Source organism: Chamaea fasciata, unplaced genomic scaffold, assembly GCF_029207755.1.
Source record: "Chamaea fasciata isolate MVZ Bird 193981 ecotype frontalis unplaced genomic scaffold, bChaFas1.0.hap1 SCAF_23, whole genome shotgun sequence".
Lineage (NCBI taxonomy): Eukaryota > Metazoa > Chordata > Aves > Passeriformes > Sylviidae > Chamaea > Chamaea fasciata.
In genome coordinates this window covers 7,389,306-7,408,006 of record NW_027094108.1, presented here as the reverse complement: position 1 = coordinate 7,408,006, position 18,701 = coordinate 7,389,306, and the positions used below count along the sequence as shown (strand labels likewise).

The window sequence follows — 18,701 nt, the reverse complement described above, 5'->3', positions numbered from 1 at the left end:
TTTGGAGCTGATCATGACTCATATTTTGTTGTAGCAGGAGGGTCTGCGTCCCTTAATTTGTGCTCTTCTCCTTCTCTACGCCACTGAGACTGTCCCATGCTGACAAAACTGAGACAGTGAGGCTTTTCCCAGCCTGTGCTTGGCAATTGGTGCCTCTCTTGGAGGCTAAATCCAGGGGGTTTTGCCCAAAAACCTTGCTGTCACTGTGGGTGGCTCTTTGCTTTCCATCTCTATGGCATGGGCCCACACAGCTCCCCGGCAGGGAGGTCTTTCCCGGATGCTTTTCTCTCCTCCCGGGTGAGTTTTTGGCCGGCTGGGCTGTGGTCGGATCCAGCAGCACAAGCTGCGTGCAGGTTTCTCTCCAAACTCCCTTATTTATGGCTTGGTGATGCTGGTGGGATGCTGCCAGCTCTGTAACACAGGCCAACGTTTCTTCAGAGCAGGTGCTCCACGGCTTCATCAGGCTTACCGAAAAAATGCAAGGCAGGATTTGGACTGCAGGCTCCCTGCAAGCCTGACCCCAGCACCTGACAGGGCTGACGGCCATTAACCATGCCAAGTGCTGGGTATTCCTTTGCTATTTAGCCTTAGAAGTGTTATCAGGGGCTGGATTTGGGGCATAACTAGGAGGCTGCAGCCCACTGGTTTCAAACTTTTGGGAATACAGTGTCTCTGCTGCTGGCAGGGGCAGGACTGAGCCAGCAGTGAGCTGGGGACATGGGTGTTGTGTAAATAAGACATTAAAATATCTCTCTGACTGCTTTTACCGTGTTTTCTCACCCAGAGGGAATCGAAGTGTAGTAATAGCACTCACTTTCTGCTTGCACGACTTGGTGTAAGGCCCTCTGTTTCTTGCAGTGCTGGGGAGCGGCTGTGGCCGTTATTTTTCCTTGAGATCCGCCTGGAAATGGCACAAACCCGCAGAGGGCGGTGGAGCCAAGAAAATCGCTGCCTGCACATTCCAGTGCTTGGCTGGCAGGAACCAGCGATGTTACCGGAGTCCTATTTTGGTCTGGATGTGGCCCCACATGTTTAAATTGTGGTGGAATACCTGCATTCCTAGGGAAAGAGCAGAGCAGTGTGGGTGTAAAGCAAAGAGGAGAAGAGTGGGGCTGGGGTGAGAGGGTGTTTTCCCAGCTACAAGGAGCAGGGAAGGGAGTACAGGCGTCACGTGGAGATGTTGTTAGAAGTGATTTAACCATCCAAAAAGGAAACACTTCGCTTCTCTGAGGCTTAGTTGGAGGGAGGGACCAGGCAGGTGATGGCTCAGGGACAGCCCCAGGGCAGGAAGGACGTCGAGGGTGACCATGAGCTGTGTTGTGGTAGACGACACCATGGTCAAGGTTGCCCGTGCCGTGCTGGGAGCAGGCGGCAGGAGGTTTCCTCCCTGGGAGGCTGCGGGCATAGGGAGAGCGGGCAGGAGGTGAATCATCCTGCTCTGTGCCAGCGCCTAGTGTGGGCTTGCCTGGTCCTGGGTGGTATTTGCTTTATTTTGTTATTTTGCACTCAGCTGTGCCCTGGAGGGCTGAGACGATTGCTGAGGGCTGAGGCCGGGCACGGGGAGGAGTGGGGAAAGCTCCAAGCAGGACTCTCTCTCTCTGGGTTTGTGGGTTTTTTTTGGTTTTTTTTTTTTTTTGTGTTTTTTTTTTTTTTTTTTTTTTTTGTCTGGAGGGTTTTGGAAGAGGATCTGTGCAGGAAAAGCAGAAGCCAAAAGAGGGAGGTGCTGCTGTGCTGGGTTGAAAGCAGGCACTGCTGTAGCTTCCAAACGGAGTTGGAAATGAGAGCTGTTCATAGGTTTGGTGGGGCCAAGAGAGCTGGTGAGAGGCTGCGCCCAACCATCTGACCTGCCCTTCTCCTTCCCACTTTGTTCCCTCCTGGTAGGATCTAACCCCTGACACATCACAACAGTGCTGAAGTCACCTAGTAGGACAACCAGATTTTAGGGCCAAAAGCTTCCCTGAACAAGCCATAGCATCCTGAAGGCAGGAAGATGGAGAGTGAGAGGTAGGGAGCAGGTTTCTAAATCCCACCTTGCAGTTGGGGCCTGCTCACTCTGATCACTGTGAGTTTTCACTCGGAACCAAGCATTAAGAAGGCTGTATCTCGTCACTCACTCCCAGGACCATGGCTTTGTGCTTTATGATTTTCTCGTTTTATACTTTTCTCTTCACGAGCATCCCTTCAGGAAAACAGCCATTTTCCAGTGATACACCAATCCTGAACTTTCCTAAGTTCACCAACAGCTCCAGCATTCCTACTACACTCTGTGCTGTGGGGTTTTGTCTCTGCTGTGGCAGGTATACAAGGGACTGGTGGGACTGTAAAACGAGACTGGTGATGCTCTGAAACAGGAGCTCAGCACTGTAGGCTCCAGCTGCCCATGGTGACACATTGGTTCCCGGGTGCTAATAAAGCTAGCAGGAAAAAGAGGAGGAAAAACAAAACGGAGAGGTGGCAAGAAGGGTGTGAATCCAGCTGGAACTCACTCAGGCTCTTAAATCTGCAGGATTTGTTGGCCAAATCATCCTGCGTAGGGTAGAAGGGAGACATATCTGCGTTTTCTTCCCAGGAAAAAATAAAAAGAAAGGAAAAACATGGCTGGGGAGAGACATTGATTCTGGAAGGGCTTTAAGGCAGAACCGGGAGCCTGCCTGCTTTGCCTGGTCCCTTTGCCTGGCCAGCGTATTTTGGGAGCTTCAGCAGACAATATGGTGAAAATGCCTTTTTTTTTTTCCTTCCTAACAGGCAAAAAGTGTTATCTCCAAAGGTCCTGGAGTTTGGAAGCTCTTTCGCTGCTGTGTTTACAGGCAGCTATTTCTGTAGAACAGAGGCAGCCATGGATGTCAATTTGCTTTTGAGATGAATTTTCTTCCATGCAAAGGGGGATACCCAGAGAAGGGCCATGTTAGGAGGTGGTCATGGAATGGCACTAGCCCCCCCAGAACACACAGCTCTACTTGCACCCTCCATGTAATAACAGCCAAGTCTTTACCAGCTGTGGAGGAAGAATTGTCTTCCCAGCAGGAGAGGTATGCTGTGACCACAGCAGCTCTTTGGTATGCTGAGACAGCTATTAGTTCTTGGGCAAATCCCGTATTGCGAGAGAAGTTCCTCCTTTCTCCCATTTTTGGGGAGTGGAGGAATACTTGGCCTTTCTTTTTGGTTGTTCTTATCCCTCTTCAGTTTTCCTGGAGGGGAATCAATTAATATGGCAAGCTGAAGGCTGCTGAGGGAAACTGACTCAGAAAAAAACAGCCAGAGCCCCCTCGAAATATTTGTTCCTGGGTTCAGGTGGAAATATTCCCCACTCAGGACTTCTTAACAGGCTGGCAAGCTGGAGGGCTTTCCCCAAAAAAGAAATCTCAGTGTTTCCTATTTCCCCCCATTTCCCACAGGCAGTGTGAGGTATGTATGAGCTCACCTCCTCCCAGGTATTTCCCTTACCCCAATGCAGAACAAAGAGCACAGAAAGGGACACTAAGCAGCACATGAGTCACCTTCCCTTGCCCCACTAATGCCTGCTGGCACTGCAGCAGATGGCTGTACCCTCTGGGTAGCACTTAAGTAAGAAAAATTTTCCAGTTGCAGGGTTGCTTTTAATGGAGACCTGTGTGGCAGCTCCCAGCTTTCCTTCTGAGAACATACCTCAGAGAAGGGAGAGCTTCCGGATACACTGCAATCCTTGTGGGTCCTAAACCTGCCCTGTACAACTCCATTGTTCAATAACTCAAGAGTCTGACTCCAAAGGGAAAACATACTCAAGACCTTTCTACTATCTTTTGCCCACTGTGCCGAGATCTGCACAACACCCAGTCCAGATTCTCAACCTTCAGATTTATATTTAAAATTCAAAATTACTTCTCTGCGTAGAAACAGGACAATTGCACAGACAGGGATGGACGTGACTCCTCAGGTAGGTTTTCTTTAGTGCACAAGACCTCTCAGCTTGTGGGTTGTATCAACTACTCTTCAGGTGCCTGAATACACCCCCATGAGAGCTGTTCACTTCAGTAAAACAAGCTTTTCATGTTCAAGGGCTTATTTGTGGTTTCATTAAAGCATTATCTTCCTCCTAAACTTGCAGCTGCTCAGAATTTGCAGCAGACAGGACACAAATAAACTCTGGGAAGGTTTCCTAGAGCAGCACCCCAGGCTGGGTGACTGGAGCAGCAATACCTGTGGGCACAGCGAAGGTGCTGGGAGCATCTCCCTGGGATGTGTGGTGCAGCAGAAAACGTTGGAAGGTGCCAGCGTTGTTGGAATGAGCCCTTGGCAGCCAGCGACAAGGCAGGACAAGTCAGGACAATCTGGCAGCTGCTGGAATCTGTTCTGAGGCGGTTTTTATCTCCCTGAGATGTTGCAAACTACCCTGGCTGCTGCCAAGCTCAGGTGGTGGCCGTGAGGAGGGTTCTGCAGGTTAAGTGTGAAATGGTGAACATGGTGGTGGTGTGGCAACCCTGGGGGGTGATGGTTTGGTGGGACCATGGGGTCAGGTGGACACCTCTCCCCACAAGGGCAGGTCGAGAGGGGCCCCATTGTCACAGGTGGGCTGCCTTGGGGGTCCCCGGGGTCCCTTACAGCCACCCTGTCACCCTCAGGAATGTCTGCCCTCATGAGGGGCCACAGTGTGGCTCCTGTCAGCTGCCCCAGGAGCTGGGAACTGGGGCTGGGGGCTGGTAATGGAGCCGGGGGTGAGGCTTTTTAGGTAAGTCCCATCCTCGGGCCCGCGGTAGGGCGGATACTGCGGGACCACTCACACCCAAAGAGGTCCCAGGCTTCCATGTTGCGTTCAGGGCTGCCGGCCCTCACGATGCCTCAGGGGGGGCTGCGGTGCTGCCCCTTCCAGCCCCTCCAGAAGCCAGGAATTGGAGCTGGGGGTGAGTGGGGGTGAGCTGGGGCGAGCTGGGGCAGGGGAAGCCCTCAGTGGGGTGCGTGCTGAGGGACCTCAGGGCCCCCTGACAGCCTCGGACCAACCCCTCACTGCCAAGCGTTGCCGAAGTCTCGCCGAGCCGAGTGTGCCCAAGCTGCGTCCACGCCGATCCCGAGGGACTCCGAAGATCGCCGAGAAGCTCCGAAGAGCTACGAGCGAGGAGGGAATCCCTCCTCCTAGCCCCTCCGAAGCTTCCCGAACTGTCTCACACCCTCGTCGTCCGGAAATAGTCGAAGTTTACCGAGCGTGGGGGTCACGGGAGGTGCTGGGCTGAGCGGGGGGAGGGGAGCAGGGCGCCCGCGAAAGCCTCTCCGGAAGAGCCCGAGGTTCGCCGTGCGGCGCTGCCTGACGAGCGACTCCGGAAAGAGTCGAAGGCTGCCGATCACCGGCGGGCCGAGCGACTCCGGAAAGAGCCGAAGGTCGCCGATCGGCTCTGGGCCGAGCGGCTCCGGAGCGGCCCGAAGGCGCCCGAGCGCCCGCCCGGCCGGACAGCTGGAGGCGGCCGCAGCGCCATGTTTGATGCTCCGCTACTCCAGTGAGGAAAATCCGCCGGCATCGCCCCCGAGCCGCCGCCGCGAACGGCTCCGCTGCCCCCGGCGAGGGCGACCGCGACCCCCCGCCGCCGCCGGCTCATGAGCAGCGCGGCCTGAGCCGCCCCCCCTTCCCTCCCTCCCCTCCCTCCCTCCCTCCCTCCCCGCCGGCCCCTCTCCCGAGCCCTCCGGGAGGCGCGTTGTCACGGAGACCGGCGCCGGTGCCGGCCCGCCGCGCTGCCCCGGCTCTCCCCCGGCCCGCTCCGCGGCTCCCCCCGGCCCCGCTCCCCGCCGCGGGGTGGTGGCTGCGCTTGGCCATGAGTTTACCGCAGAAGGCGGCTTTGAAACCCGGCGCGGCGGCGGCGGCGGCGGGGACCGGCCCCGGGAGCGGGGCGGCGGCGGGGCCGCCTCCTCCCCCGGCTCCCCCTCACCCGGCACCGGCGCCTCACCCCAACATCAGGGCCTTGCCGCCACAGCCGCCCCAGCAGTATCCTTTGCCCCGGGGGTTTGGGGGTGACACCCCCTCCCCACAGCGAGCGGAGCCGGGGGGGTGACGGCTGCGGGGACTCCCCAGGCCTGGGGGTGATGGGGGGTAAAGGGTCGTGGGGCCCCGCAGACCGGGGGCGGGTTGGGGGTCGCGGGGCCTCCCAGGGCCGGGCGGGTGTGTGAGGTGGGGGTTGTTAAGGGGTTCTCGGCTCTTTTTTGTGTCGGTGTATAGGGCCCCCTGCAAAGGGGGGCTGCACCTGCTGGGATGATGCAGGGAAGGGGGGGCCGTCCACTTCCCCAAATGGGCTGGTTTGGAGGTTCAGCCCTTTCCAGGGGGTCCTTTTTTCCCCTCCCCCAAAGCAGCGGTGACCCCCAAGGGTAAACTTTTAATTATAAATCGTTCTTCAGTTTTGCCTCTGGTCCTGCCCAGGTAAGTGCTTTGGTTTAGTTGTTTTTCCAGGGGAATTTAAACACAGTTTTTTTATTTACTGTTGGGGACGATTTTGATGTGATATTTTATTTTATTTTATTTTTATTTTATTTTATTTTTACTACTCGGCTGGTGGGAATAAGTCTCAGGTGGAACGTTTCACTGAGCAGCTTTCCCTGCCAGGCCACGCGTGATGGGGAGGAGGAGGCTCTCACTCTCCAAAATCCCCCCACCAAAGCGGCGGCTGCTACAAAGAGAGGCCGGCGGGGGCTGCGAGTGTTTTTTAAAGGTCTTCGGTTCTGTGCGGCGAGTAGGCCCCGAGTCAGGAGGGAAATACTGCAGGGATCAGCAGGAAAGTGCCTGCCGGCCTGAGGTTTTGTTTGCTGCGTCCAGCAGCATCCCGTGGCAAACTGGCTGCCCTCTTCCCCCCACCCTCCCTGGAGTTTTGAGGGGACTATGAAGTGACAAACACACTTTGTGAAATATCTCCGTGCTGTGTTATCTGGGAAAGGTACAGGGACGGTCGGGAGTGTGTTTTCCTATTAACGTTTGGCGGTGTGGTGGATTTTAAGGTGGAAGTGCAGGGTGGTTTTCGTGCCGAGGGCTCTCCTCTCAGGACTGTGTTGTCTGTGCATGAGCATTTTCCTGCTCTCACTTTCATTTTGGAGGTGGGAAAACCCAGCCCTTCTATAATCAGTTTAGGTCCATTGTTTTCTTGAGCTTCCGGCAAGAATCACCCCTGCCATGACAACAAATTAATTGCTTGAATCGTGAGACTGTTGATGTTATGGATTTGTTTGGGTCAGGTGAAAGCCCCTGGATGTTCTCTTTGCTGGCTGATTTTTGCCTGATTTGTGGAATTCCGTAATTCCAACCAGTGCTTTAGGAATAAAAAAAGTGGGAAGGTGCTGTCAGTAGAATCAGCGGAGTGGTGGTAAGTAAAACTGTTGCTCAGGGAAAATTTGCTTCAGTTTTGAGGGATGTGCCAAGAGTTGGAGTGGCAATGCAGGCCAGTGTGCACGGGCTGTGCCCAGCTGATCTTCCCAGCAAGGTGCTGGTTTGTCTGGGAATGGGCTTTTTTATCTGGGAACGTGGCACTTGGATGCCTTCACAGTTGAAGGCTGAAGTTTGCCTGGCTCTGGGGCTGTGCTGGGCTTTCCAAAGCACTTTATTCCCTGGAGTACTTCTCCGTGTGTTGCTGAGGGGGAGCCTGGTGGGTCAGGGGAGGGGCTGTGCTGTTGTGGCTGTTGCTTTTGGTGAGCATTACGTGAAACACACGTGGGTTGAAGCTTGAGTTTGAAGTTCTAGGCTGTGCTCAGTTTACTCTGAGCACAGACTAAAAACAAAAAGGTTTGGAAAGTCTGGAGAAGCTCCTAGAGGAGCTGGGGCTGCTGTGGCAGTTTTTCCTGTCCTGGGGACCCAACTGGACCCTGTGAGCAGGAGGGACAGAGGGAGAGAGAAGTGTTAGATGGATAGGACAAGTTGGTGTTATAGAAGTGGGGAGGTTAAAATGACACAGTTTGATTTTTATTTCTAGACATGCCTGTTTTGAAAACATTGCATTTGACCAATATCTCTCCTTAACTCCTAAACTACTGATCTGTGCTTGGAATATATACCAGCACTTTATTTTTGATGCTTATTCAGGTGTCCTGGTGAAGCTTATTCAGGTGCTCTGGCTGGTTTTATCCTCCACCAAAACCTGTGTTTGATTGTAAACGAAAGCTGTTACCTCTCAGTGCTGCTCTGAGTGAGGCTCGGGGAGCAGAGTTCATCCCTGATTTACTGGAGTGCAGGGGGTCATCTGAGTTCAGCCTTATTTTTAGCCCTCTTTGGTTTTTTTTTCTCCGTGTTTTGATGCAACTATTGAGCCACTGTTACCTCACAGCAGATAAAGAGCTGCAGGTTTCTCTGACTTGGGTTTTTAAACCAAAGCAGTTTCTTACTGATGAACTTTTGTAACTCTGGAAATACCTGTGGTTTCAGACTTAATGTATCATGAAATTAAACAATATCTGTGTAATTGTAAAAAAATAAGAATTGTGTGAGAGAGAAGTGTTCAGTATGTGCACATAACAAGGCACGAGGGAGGGAAAGTTACAATACTGGGGAAAGAAGGATTTTTTTCAGAAAATAATATTTCTTAAGAGAAAGAGAAGCTGGAAAGTGATGGACATGAAGAGCAGAAATGTCTGGATGTGAGATTCATTCTGTTTCCTGCTAAATAGGAAGTTATTGGAGCTGCTGTAAGACAAGATAGACTTGTGAGGAATTTCCTTTACAGTGGCTTCAAGAAGTTAAATTTCTTGTGTGAAAGTAAGTTGGAATAATTTTGTGGCTCTGGTAGTGGGGAGTACTCAGCCAAACCTGATTTCAGGCAGAAATTGTGCTCAAACGTTGTCAGTATGGATAAATCCTTCAGTTGGAGTCTGACCGTCACTTGGGTAGAAAGGACAAGCGAGGGTGAAATGACACACAGAAGGGATCTTATAAAAAGTAAATCCAAATCTGCCCTCCTTGCCTTTGACTCCCAGACTGCCTCTGCAGGAGAAGTTCCAGTGAAGTCTGGAGTGAGACTTCTTCCATAAAAAGGTACAGTAACAAAGGTGTTGCAAGGGTAGTGTGGGCCTTTGTGGTTTTACCTCAGTGGTTCTTCTGACATGTGTCACACTCCACCCTGCTCTTTACTCTCCCACTTAGGAATGAAATATTTTTTTGTGTATGTGTGTTATATTAAGCTGTTCTTTCAAAAGTCCCTGTGCTGTGAATAAATTTTGTGGATCAGTATAATCAGGTCACCAGTTTCTTCCCAGCCTAGATGTGGGCAAACATTGGCCTGTAAGGGACAGCCAAATGGATGGATGGCACCTGGGGTGAGGTCCCCTGGCTGCTGGTTAATGTGATGCTGTTCAGTCAGAGCCAAATCAGAGCTGTCTGCAGCTCAGGGATGGTGTCAGTAGCGTTTTGTTTTCCCAACTTCCTCAGGTTTGGAGGGAGTTGCTGGTTGTTGATGTGCAGGCACCAGCAAGCTTGACCTTAATCTATGCCCGTGGCTGCTTGTGGGATTGGACATTTCTGAAAAATTGTGTGTTCCTCAGGCTATGGTTGTGGCAGGCTCAGGGTGGGTGTCAACAGATTGTTGCGAATTTTTTTTCTCTTCTTCCTCCTTGTTAATTCCATTTCCAAGAAGCACAGAGGAAGGATCAGTGTTTGGGGGACTGATCTCTGTGCGAATTCCATCGTTGCTGTTGTAGGAAACGTGTGTTTTGCTAAACTTGCCTCAGTAATTTAGTTTTAGTTTTTCCTGCATTGTTTGGCTAACTGTGCTGTAGTCCCTTTCAGTAAGTGCTGTGCTGGTTCCTGCTGTGTTGGGTGGCATCTTCTGGATGCAAGCAGCTTCCCCAAAGCCCAGGAGGACAGCAAGAAATACAGGATGGCATTCAGGAATGTCTGAGGCTGTGTGAGAAGTTGGGGTGAGTTCCTGGCAGTGCTTGCCCAGTCTTGGGATGCAGGCCAGGCCAGAGTAGTTCTCTCTTGTCTCTCTGTGAACAAATTGTTGAGCTGGAGGAGAAAGTGTCCTATAATTTTGCCCAGGAGAGAATCTGCAGTGTGCACTGAAGGGTTGGGGTCTCTGGGTTGCCGTGATCCCCTCTGGAAGTTTGGAGCCAATGCTGTCTTCCCTCCCATACTTCCATTTTGAGTGGTGTTTTCCCAGACTGTGTGAGGGAGCAGCTCTGTGCTCTCCGGGGTTTTTCTGTTGTTGACTTTGAAGTTGAGGAGAAGGCGTTTGGAAGCTTCTTGAGCACAAAAGTCAGCTTGAAGAGCGTGGTCGTGTAAAGCATTCCCTGTGCAGCTTTGACATCCACGGAAGTGCAGTTGGAGACCCTCTTCAGATGCCAGTGGCAGCCGTGTGTGAGGAAGGTGTCGGGAGCATTATGATCCTGAAAGGGAAGGAGTGGTGAGAGGTGGGAAGGAGGGACCAGGCTGAGATCAGAGGTGTCCCTTGCTCTCCGTGTTTCTGAGTTGAGGAGGGAATGTTCTGAGATCTGGGCTGGATGAAGGAAAGGGGGCAGAGGTGTTGCCTGGGAAGTGTTTCTGTTTAGAAGTGTTGAAGCTGTGGAGATGAAACATCTTGGGAGAGTCGGAGCAGGAGAAGAGCTTTGCAAAGAGACTTTCCCTGCTGCTCCGTGGTGGCGGCTCCTCTGCAGGGGAGGAATGGGCACGGATTGGGGAGCATGTTGCCAAAAAATTAAGTGCCTTAAGCCCCTCTCTGCCATCTCCCCTGCAGATGTTCCCCAGCCTTGGCACATCTTAGTGTTCTTTCAAGCAGCAATAACTTTAATTTATTTAATGACAAAAGCTAATCATGTTAGAGCGCAGATATGTCACTTTACCAGCTTTGTAAGATTTTTGTGGTGAAATCTCTTGGAGAAAACCATTCTAAAAATGTGATTTCAAGTGGCTTATTTTCTTCTCACATCCAAGGACATGACTGTGTATGTTCTCTGGCAGAAGTCTGTGGGAGAAGGTTACTTTATTCATTTAAATATGTGTGTATTTAATGAGCAGCTCTGATTTGGGAGCGGATTTCGTGTAAGAAGTTGTTGAGAGAGTAACAGGAGACTCAGAACAAATAATTTCCCTTTTAGATATTGGGATGTAGAAGGATTTTTATCTGTGTGTGAATGGATTTTGTCCATCATTTTCAGGCTGAAAGGCTTTTCCGTGTCATTAGCAAACATTGGGATGTGTTGAGTTGGTGCATTTGCTCCACTGTTGTTTAGTAGTAGGAATTAGCAGTGAAGATCTCCCTTTAGAAGGCAGAGGTAACCTATATTTTCTTTTTCTCCTAATCCAGCATTTCAGGGCTAGTCAACTGTCAAGTTTAGTTGTGTGTAAATCCGTTAATATGATTAGAGTTGCTGGAATTTTTACTCTGGGGAATTACAGATGGATAGTATCACTGTTTCACAGGCACTGCTTTGGTAGGAAACTTTATCTGTGACTTGAATGTGGTTGCTGGCAATTGCAAAAGCTTTTCTGGAATGAATGGGGAAGAGAAAACGGGTGTTTGTTTCAAGACATGGACATGAGGGGGGAGGAGTCGTGTGCCCTGTGGTTTGAAGGAGCCAGGGGAACTAATTTTTCTTCTTGTTTTTTAAGGGAATACAGTTGATGAGACTCTCATGGTGCTGTGTTCTACACTTGCTGCAATTTCAAGGGCTTCTCTGTACAGTTTTCCTTCCCAAACCCTGGATTCTGTTTTGCCTCCCAAATAAGAGCTGATGATGTGGAACAGCTGGAAGAAGAAAATAGAATGTGTTCTTAAAAAAGAAAAGAATTGAAGAGAGGAGAGCAAAATCAGTTTTTAGGCTAGTGAAATTTTCTGATGCATGTTATTCCTCTGGTTTGTTCTTTACCTTTGGAAGGTGTCCCAGGGTGTGCTCCCTCTTTTTGGAATAGGTGATGGCTTGCTGTTGCTGATGGGACTTGAGTCTAATTGCTGCTGGGCATGTAACTAGGTTAATGGGACAACATGATTAGTTTTTTTCTTTCCTGAAAGGAAAATTACATGCTCTGTGTTTCAGTTGTACCCGAGGAGTTGTTTTTACCTTTGTTTGCTGCGTAGTTAAGGTGGAGAGAAAAGGACGAGTTTCCCCACACTGAGATTGTATCAGATTTAAATCAATTCTGCCACCAAAAATAAGATGTTTTGGTTGTTGGTTGTAACAACTTTGTGTTTCCTTTATCTACTTGAGAGTTAAAATATTTCTGTAGCTTTAGATAGGCTTGAAACAAAAGCCAAGTGGCTTCCAGAATGCGCGTCTTGGAAATAAAACTTGCCCCATCCTCGGCTGATCCCGGTAGCACTCTCCAAGTCTGTTGGTGGAGCATTGAAATGGGTTAGGACTTGCCGAGGTGCAGCAAGCAGCTGCTTCTTTCCAAGTGCTTGAGCTCGGCAGGAATGAGGCTCCCATGCTCTGGAGTAAGAGTGTCTGCACAGGAATAGCTGTAAAAGTTGTAAGCACAAGGACCCTCCCTGCTTTTAGCAGGGGAGGGGACTGAATATGGTGGGAACAGAAATTTCCTTGCCAGCCTTGGATGTTGCTCTTGTTGCTGTGAAAATGCCAAGCAAGGAGGAATTAATGCACTTTAAGGTCTTAAATAACACAGATTTTCCTAAGTTTGGAAAGCTTTTGGAAATTGGAAACTAATAAATGTTGCAGGGCTGCTCTGTTTGGGGTTGCCAGATGATGATTGTGTGGTTGGTTTGATTTACACGTGAGGATGTCTGTGAGTTACTGAGTTACTCAGAGCAGTCAGAGGAGTCTGCAGTGTCTGTGTCACAGGTGATGGGTGAAAATCCATTTGAGCTGGTGCTATGGCTTTGCTAATGGTGGTCTGAAAACTGATTTCCCTCTCTTACGTGTTTTTAGTAAGTTGTGTAAGTTACTGTGCCTTGAAACTGGCTTTTTCTGGGCTTATTTTGTTCTCTTGCCAAAAGGCAAAAATGAGAGAAGTCTTTGAGACCAAGCAGGAGTCTCTTCCCATGTGCATCAAAGGGAAAGACTTTTTTAGTGATGCTACTTTCAGCTTTGGTTTTTTAGTCAACTGTGTTCTTGGGAAGGCTCCTAAGCATCCTGAGAGGAAAGGACCTTTATAAAAAACCAAACCAGTGCATTTCTTCTGAGTGGTGAGACCCAGCCCTTCTGTCCTGGGGCTGCCACGAGATCTTCCACCGAGCTGTCAGGTCTGATGTGAAATTCAGGCTGAAATCTGGCCTGAAAATTTTCTGGAAATCTTGAATTCCTGATTGGGGTGATGTACAGGCTCCACACTGGACACTTGGTTTTGCAATGTGCAGCTGAATCATTGGGCTGACTTAGTATATTATACTGGAAAGGGAACTCAGCAGGGTTCTTGTAGCTGAGGGTGAGTAACCTATACCAGTTATTTGGGGGGAATTCAAGAACTGAAACAAAAAAAACATTTAAAGCCTGTTTATTGTGACTTTTAATGTGAAATTCATGCTACACCTTGAACTCTGGAGTGTGCTGGCAAGGGGATTTCAGCAGCTTTAGTTGTTTGGAAGGTGCTTTTTGATGTAGTATTTCTAGAACTGGTGAGACATCCTAAATTCCACTTGCTATATAATATAAAACTTCAGTTTGTGTCACCCTTTCTCACTAGTGCTTATACTGTTATAAATACTTGTCACTGGACAGTCTTTCTCTAAATACTCAGTTTTTCTGGGCTCTGTGTTTCATATTTTAGAGTTGTGAATGCAAATAATTCAGCTGTCAGCCTGTCCAAATTGAGTTTTATGTTTTCCTTCAGTGTTGGGTTTTAAAGTTGATTTCAAAGTGCCTTTTTGTCTGTCTCTTCAAAAAGAAAAAAAAGACCTAATTTTTGCTGATATGCAAATATCACAAAGCCTAAGTTTCGATGCATTTAAGCTGTTCACCTTAATTTCATTGATTACATTTCCAAAACACTTTTTTAGTTTTGAAAAAGTTCATCTGCACAGATAAACTCCTTTATATTTTGATATTTGGTTGTGAGGTTGTGCACCATGTTTAACTTGAAACGATTCCCATTTTGCCCCAAACTACCCCGTCTCATGGTGGTGGCTGTGGCAGCAGTACCTGGCGTCGCTGGCACTCACCAAAACAATTGGCCCTTGGCACAGCCCCCTCCCTGCCTTGCTGCAGCCAAAGCACACTTCATCCACTCAGGCTGATGTTAGGATCATTAAATAAATGAATGAATTGTACTGTCACCAAATTCCCATCCTGGCAGCTGAAGAACATGAGTTTTATAGCTGGGCCCTCTGTCCAGAATGTCTTATTGAGTGCCCGGGATGTCAGGAGTGGGAACAGTCAGCAAAAAGCTTTCTGGTGAAATGTGTGAGCTTTACAGGGAGTCATGGTGTGGAGCGCTGTAAAAGCTTGAATTACCAGACATCTGATTGTCCAGGATGAATATTAATCAACTTGGGAAGGGCATGGAGAAAGGAGCTGGAGCACAGCAATAAAACAAGGGACACGGAGAGTGGGGAGAGCAGCTTCTCTATCGTCAGGTCAGCTCCGTCTTGTTGCTTGAAAGGGGTTTTTGGGGAAAGAATGCAGCCAGACTTGAAAGTGTTGAAAGCAGGGGTAACTCTTGGTCTCCATCAGGGAGTTTGAGGTCTTGCTGATTGAGCTAAAACTCAAAAAGGTCACTGATGCTTTGGAAGCTCTTGGAGAAGTCTGCTGAACTTCCAGCACTGGGAGGAGAAGGTTGCAAATATTCTCTCAAAGGAGGAGAATTCCCTCCTCAGGCTTGGATTTCTTTTTCTTGCGGTCTAGCTCCATCCTTGCTTTTATGTTGTGCTTAAGATGGTGTTTCTGCTTAGGGATGGGAGACAAAAGATCTTTATTATCCACACTGACTGTGAGTGGGTCCGAAATGTCTCTGGATTGCAGGGAAAAAGGAAGAAGATGAAATGTGTTTCAAGCAGTTTGGTGAACCAAATTGCACTGCAGCCCTTGATAATGTCAGAGGTGCTAGGGATAACCAGATATGTTTGATTTTGTCCATTTCTGTTCTGCAGTGTTCCTAAACTTCAGCATTTAAGGGAAGAATACTTCTCTTATTCTTCCATTCCTCCCATCCACAGCGTTGGTCTTAACTATGGTTAATTTGAAAAAAGGCTGCTAAAATAACACTGGTCACCAGCACAGTCCTCAGAGCTTCCCCGTCCATCCTTAAAGTGGTGATGGCACTCATGGCCGTGGTGGTGAAATCCAAGTGTCTGGACAGTGTTTGTAGGTGGAAAGTTCAATCTTAAAGCCTTGCTGTGACTGTGGAGACACTGCAGTCTGAAATCAGCACAGCTGGGTTTATGCTCATCAGAAAAGGAACCATGGTGCCTGTGGTGGTGGATGGGTTGTCCTGTTGGTGCACATAGGCCTCAGCAACCAGGCGGGTCCTGAAGTTCCCTTTTCTTTCCCACCTGGGGAAAAAAGTGCATCAGGTACATCCTCACCGACTTCTACCTGTGTGTTGGTTCAGCTGTGTGGCATCACTTCAGAGAGCACTGCAGAACTGCAGCCTTCCCTCTGTGTTTTATGCCTGTTTGTAGCCTGAATCTGTAGAATCCTGAAATGGATTGGGTTGGGAGGGACCCTAAAGCTCATCCTGTTCCACCCCCTGCTACGGGCAGGGACACCTTCCACTAGATCAGGTTGCTCCAAGCGCCATCTGACCTGGCCATGGATCCAACAGGCAGAGCCAATGGAAGTAAACCAGGATTTCTTTTAATGGGAAATGCCCAGAGGCTAATTTACTGCTCATCTTCAGACCCTGGTGGGGTGAACATATTGTTGCTGCTACACTTTCTTGAATTCCCCTGCACAGGTGTGTGTGAAGTGTGCACCTGAGATTCCTTATGAGGAGAATCAGAGGTTCAGAGGGTTGAACTGAGGAGACTCAGGGCTCCTGTCCTACCTACAGCCCTCTGTGAACTTTGGTTTTTGTGTACCAGTGTCACATGTGTTGCACTGCCCTCCCTGGATGCCAGCTTTCCCAGGATTTCATTTTGTATGACACAGAATTTTAACTGAGGGGAAGTGATAAGCTCCACATGTGGCAAGAAGGAACTTAGGATTTCATTTTGATAAACTGCTGAAATAAAGATTATGGGCTGAAAACCACAAAGAGTTACAGAATTGGGAATGGAAATGAGCATCAACATTGGAGAATCATCGTTCTAGAATTCCTTGCTCAGCTGACGGGAGGACCATCACTCTGGGTGACAGCACTGCTGTCACCACAACAGAGCGACCAGCAGAGCATTGCATTTCCCCATGAGGTCACAGCATGAAGTACTGGGGACACTGCAGGAAATGCATCTGAGTGAATGAGACAGTAAAATACCAGGCAGTTTGATATTCCTACTCATCATACAGAGGGAGAGCCTGGCTCAGAAATAGATGGATGCTGCTGGAGGGTCTCCAAGCCCCAGGACACAAGCAGGGGCTGTCCCTGTGCAGCAGAGACATGTCAGGGGTAAAGCCTGGCAAGCTTGATTGGTTTATTTGTGATTTTAGGACACAGAGTTTGAGGTGAGTGGGCAGGGGCAGTTCTATGTTAATAGCATGCACAGGAAGGGAAAAGTCAGCTGGTTTTTAGTACTCTACAGGAGTTCAGACTCCTGGGTGATAATCGCTGTGAATGAGCACTGCGGTGTTCGGTGCTCGTGTCTGGATGGGAATTTTCTCTCTGGTGGCATAACAATGTGCCCCTGCTGCAGTAACTGCTGGCACCGAAGGGAAGCCAGAGATGGGAGGTTTTACTTGGTGAATTCAGCATGAGGGTAGGTAGGCCCTCAGACCCACACAGAAGTTTATTTCAGGCTGTAAGCTGAATAAGGGCTGGATAAAAGCTTGGGAATCTTTCTCTGTGATGAAATCCTTTTCCTCCTGCTCTGCCTTCCTCTTTTTGTGCCTTTTTAGTTATGTCTCCTGGCCCTGTCTGCTTTGGCTCTTGCGGTTTTAATGCTCTTACCTGGTTATGTGTGTGCAGGGCAAACTTGGTATAGAAATAACTCCGTGTGTGTGTTAAGTAGCTGCTCTGAAGGAAACAAGCCCCAAACAATCCAAATTTTCTCTTTCTGGTGGGGCTGTTGGGACTGGAGTGTGTTTCCAGGTCAGTGTCCTCTGCCGCACTTCCCAACCCAGACCCAGAATGTGTTTATCAGGTTGCCTCATGGATGGGGGCTGAGCAGGTCAGAGCCTCTCCCTGAGCTGGTATCAGGCCAGAAACTGCCGTTTCAGCTGCTAGTTGGGGGACAGCTTCACTGAATTTGGGGACCTTTGTTTTTGTTGGATTGTGATTCAGTTTGTGTGAGATAGTGCCTGATTTGGCTGTTTGGTGTAAATTGTTTTAAGCTCAGTGATTGAAATTCAGGAGTATTTGAAAATAACTGTTGTATTTGCAGCTGCACTTCGGAATGGGAAAGGTAGAAGATGGGTGTGGCTTCAGCTGTGTTGTCTGCTCTGTGAGGTTTTATTAAAAAACTTTTTTCTGTCAGACTAGATGTGCACAAGCATCTGATGCAGCCAGAAGTGCAGAAAACAGCTGAAGAACCATTCCTGTTCCTTTTGGAATAGACCAAAAGCCAAAGTTACTCCACAAAGGAGTAGGCTGATGTGTGTGTCTGGCCAGACAGGAGATCAAAGCTTTGTTCTCCCTGACTGTCTTCTCTCAGTCACTCCTTATCACCTCCATCAAGCCAGCTTGCTCGCAGCCTTACTTTGGATATTTTTACAGCATTTACCAGGAGGTTTGCTCAGTCTTACCCATGTTTAGCTACTGTCCAGTATGAGACTACTACTGTTTTGTTTTTTCTTTCTTCTTGAAAATTCAATAAACAAAACGATCATTGCAAGTTCTGGCTCTGACATTGCCTCACGTCGGATTTGCCTCCATCTCCCCCTGGCTCATCCTTGGCCACTACCTGGGAATTTTCATGTGTGTGATGTTTTTCTTTGAATGTGTGTCTCCTATTAGAGATTCCTGCTTTTCCCTCATTTCTTGAACAATGTGGTTTCTTCACTCTGAAGACTCTCATTCTCTGGGAGCAATGGCTGTGTCTGGGATGAGCCTCTTCCATTTTTCCCAGGGATGGTTGAAATTAGTTTGTTTGGTGGCTTTGCTTGAACAAGTGACCCAGGAATTTTTCCCGGTACCTCTCTTTTTCTTCCAACCCTTCTGCAATATCCAGAGAAGCTGTGGCTGCCCCTGGATCCTTGGTAGTGTCCAAGGCCAGGTTGGAAAGGGCTTGGAGCAACCTGGGATAATGGAAGGTGTCTCTGCCCATGGGAGGAGTTGGAATGAGCTTTAGGGCTGCTCCCCACTCAAACCATTCTGGGATTCCATGATTCCGTTCACTTCCATGTTTAACTGTTTCAAGCAAGGATTATTTTATCTCGCAGGTCAGGGAGGACTTTTGGGCTGCCAGGCCTGGGGTGGGTGTGGTTGGCTTTGTGGGGGGGTTATCAGCTGGGGCAGAAATGCCTTCCTGGGCAGCTGGAGGGTTTTTGGCAGCCCCTTTGCATTCCATGGTCTCCAGAGGGAGTTTTGCAGTGTGCAGAAGTGCCTCCATGCACGCTTAGAGGTCTGGGACCTGGCATGACATTTCCCTGCTGAACTGTTCTGTACATAAATATGGTTTTTAACACTTACCAAATGCTTGGAAGCCAAAGGCTGCTCTAGGAGAACTTCATCAAGGAAAGCAGTGTAAAGATAACACTGTTAGGTACTGGATTTATTTGCCCTTCTG

At 49.1% G+C, this 18,701-nt stretch overlaps 1 protein-coding gene across 6 annotated transcripts in view; it reads left to right on the top strand.

Annotated features, from left to right (window-relative positions):
• The first annotated feature begins 5,768 nt into the window (after window positions 1-5,768).
• The window catches only part of EIF4G3 (eukaryotic translation initiation factor 4 gamma 3), a 144,404-nt gene continuing 131,471 nt past the window's right edge, over window positions 5,769-18,701 (top strand). For 4 of the 6 annotated variants that reach the window (XM_066202788.1, XM_066202787.1, XM_066202786.1 and 1 more), the window contains exon 1: window positions 5,770-5,947. In XM_066202788.1, coding sequence (XP_066058885.1) covers window positions 5,778-5,947 — 170 coding nt within the window. In that variant the 5' untranslated portion in view covers window positions 5,770-5,777. Of the gene's footprint in view, window positions 5,948-18,701 lie in introns of all 6 variants that reach the window. The other 2 variants (XM_066202783.1, XM_066202784.1) reach the window with 1 other exon arrangement.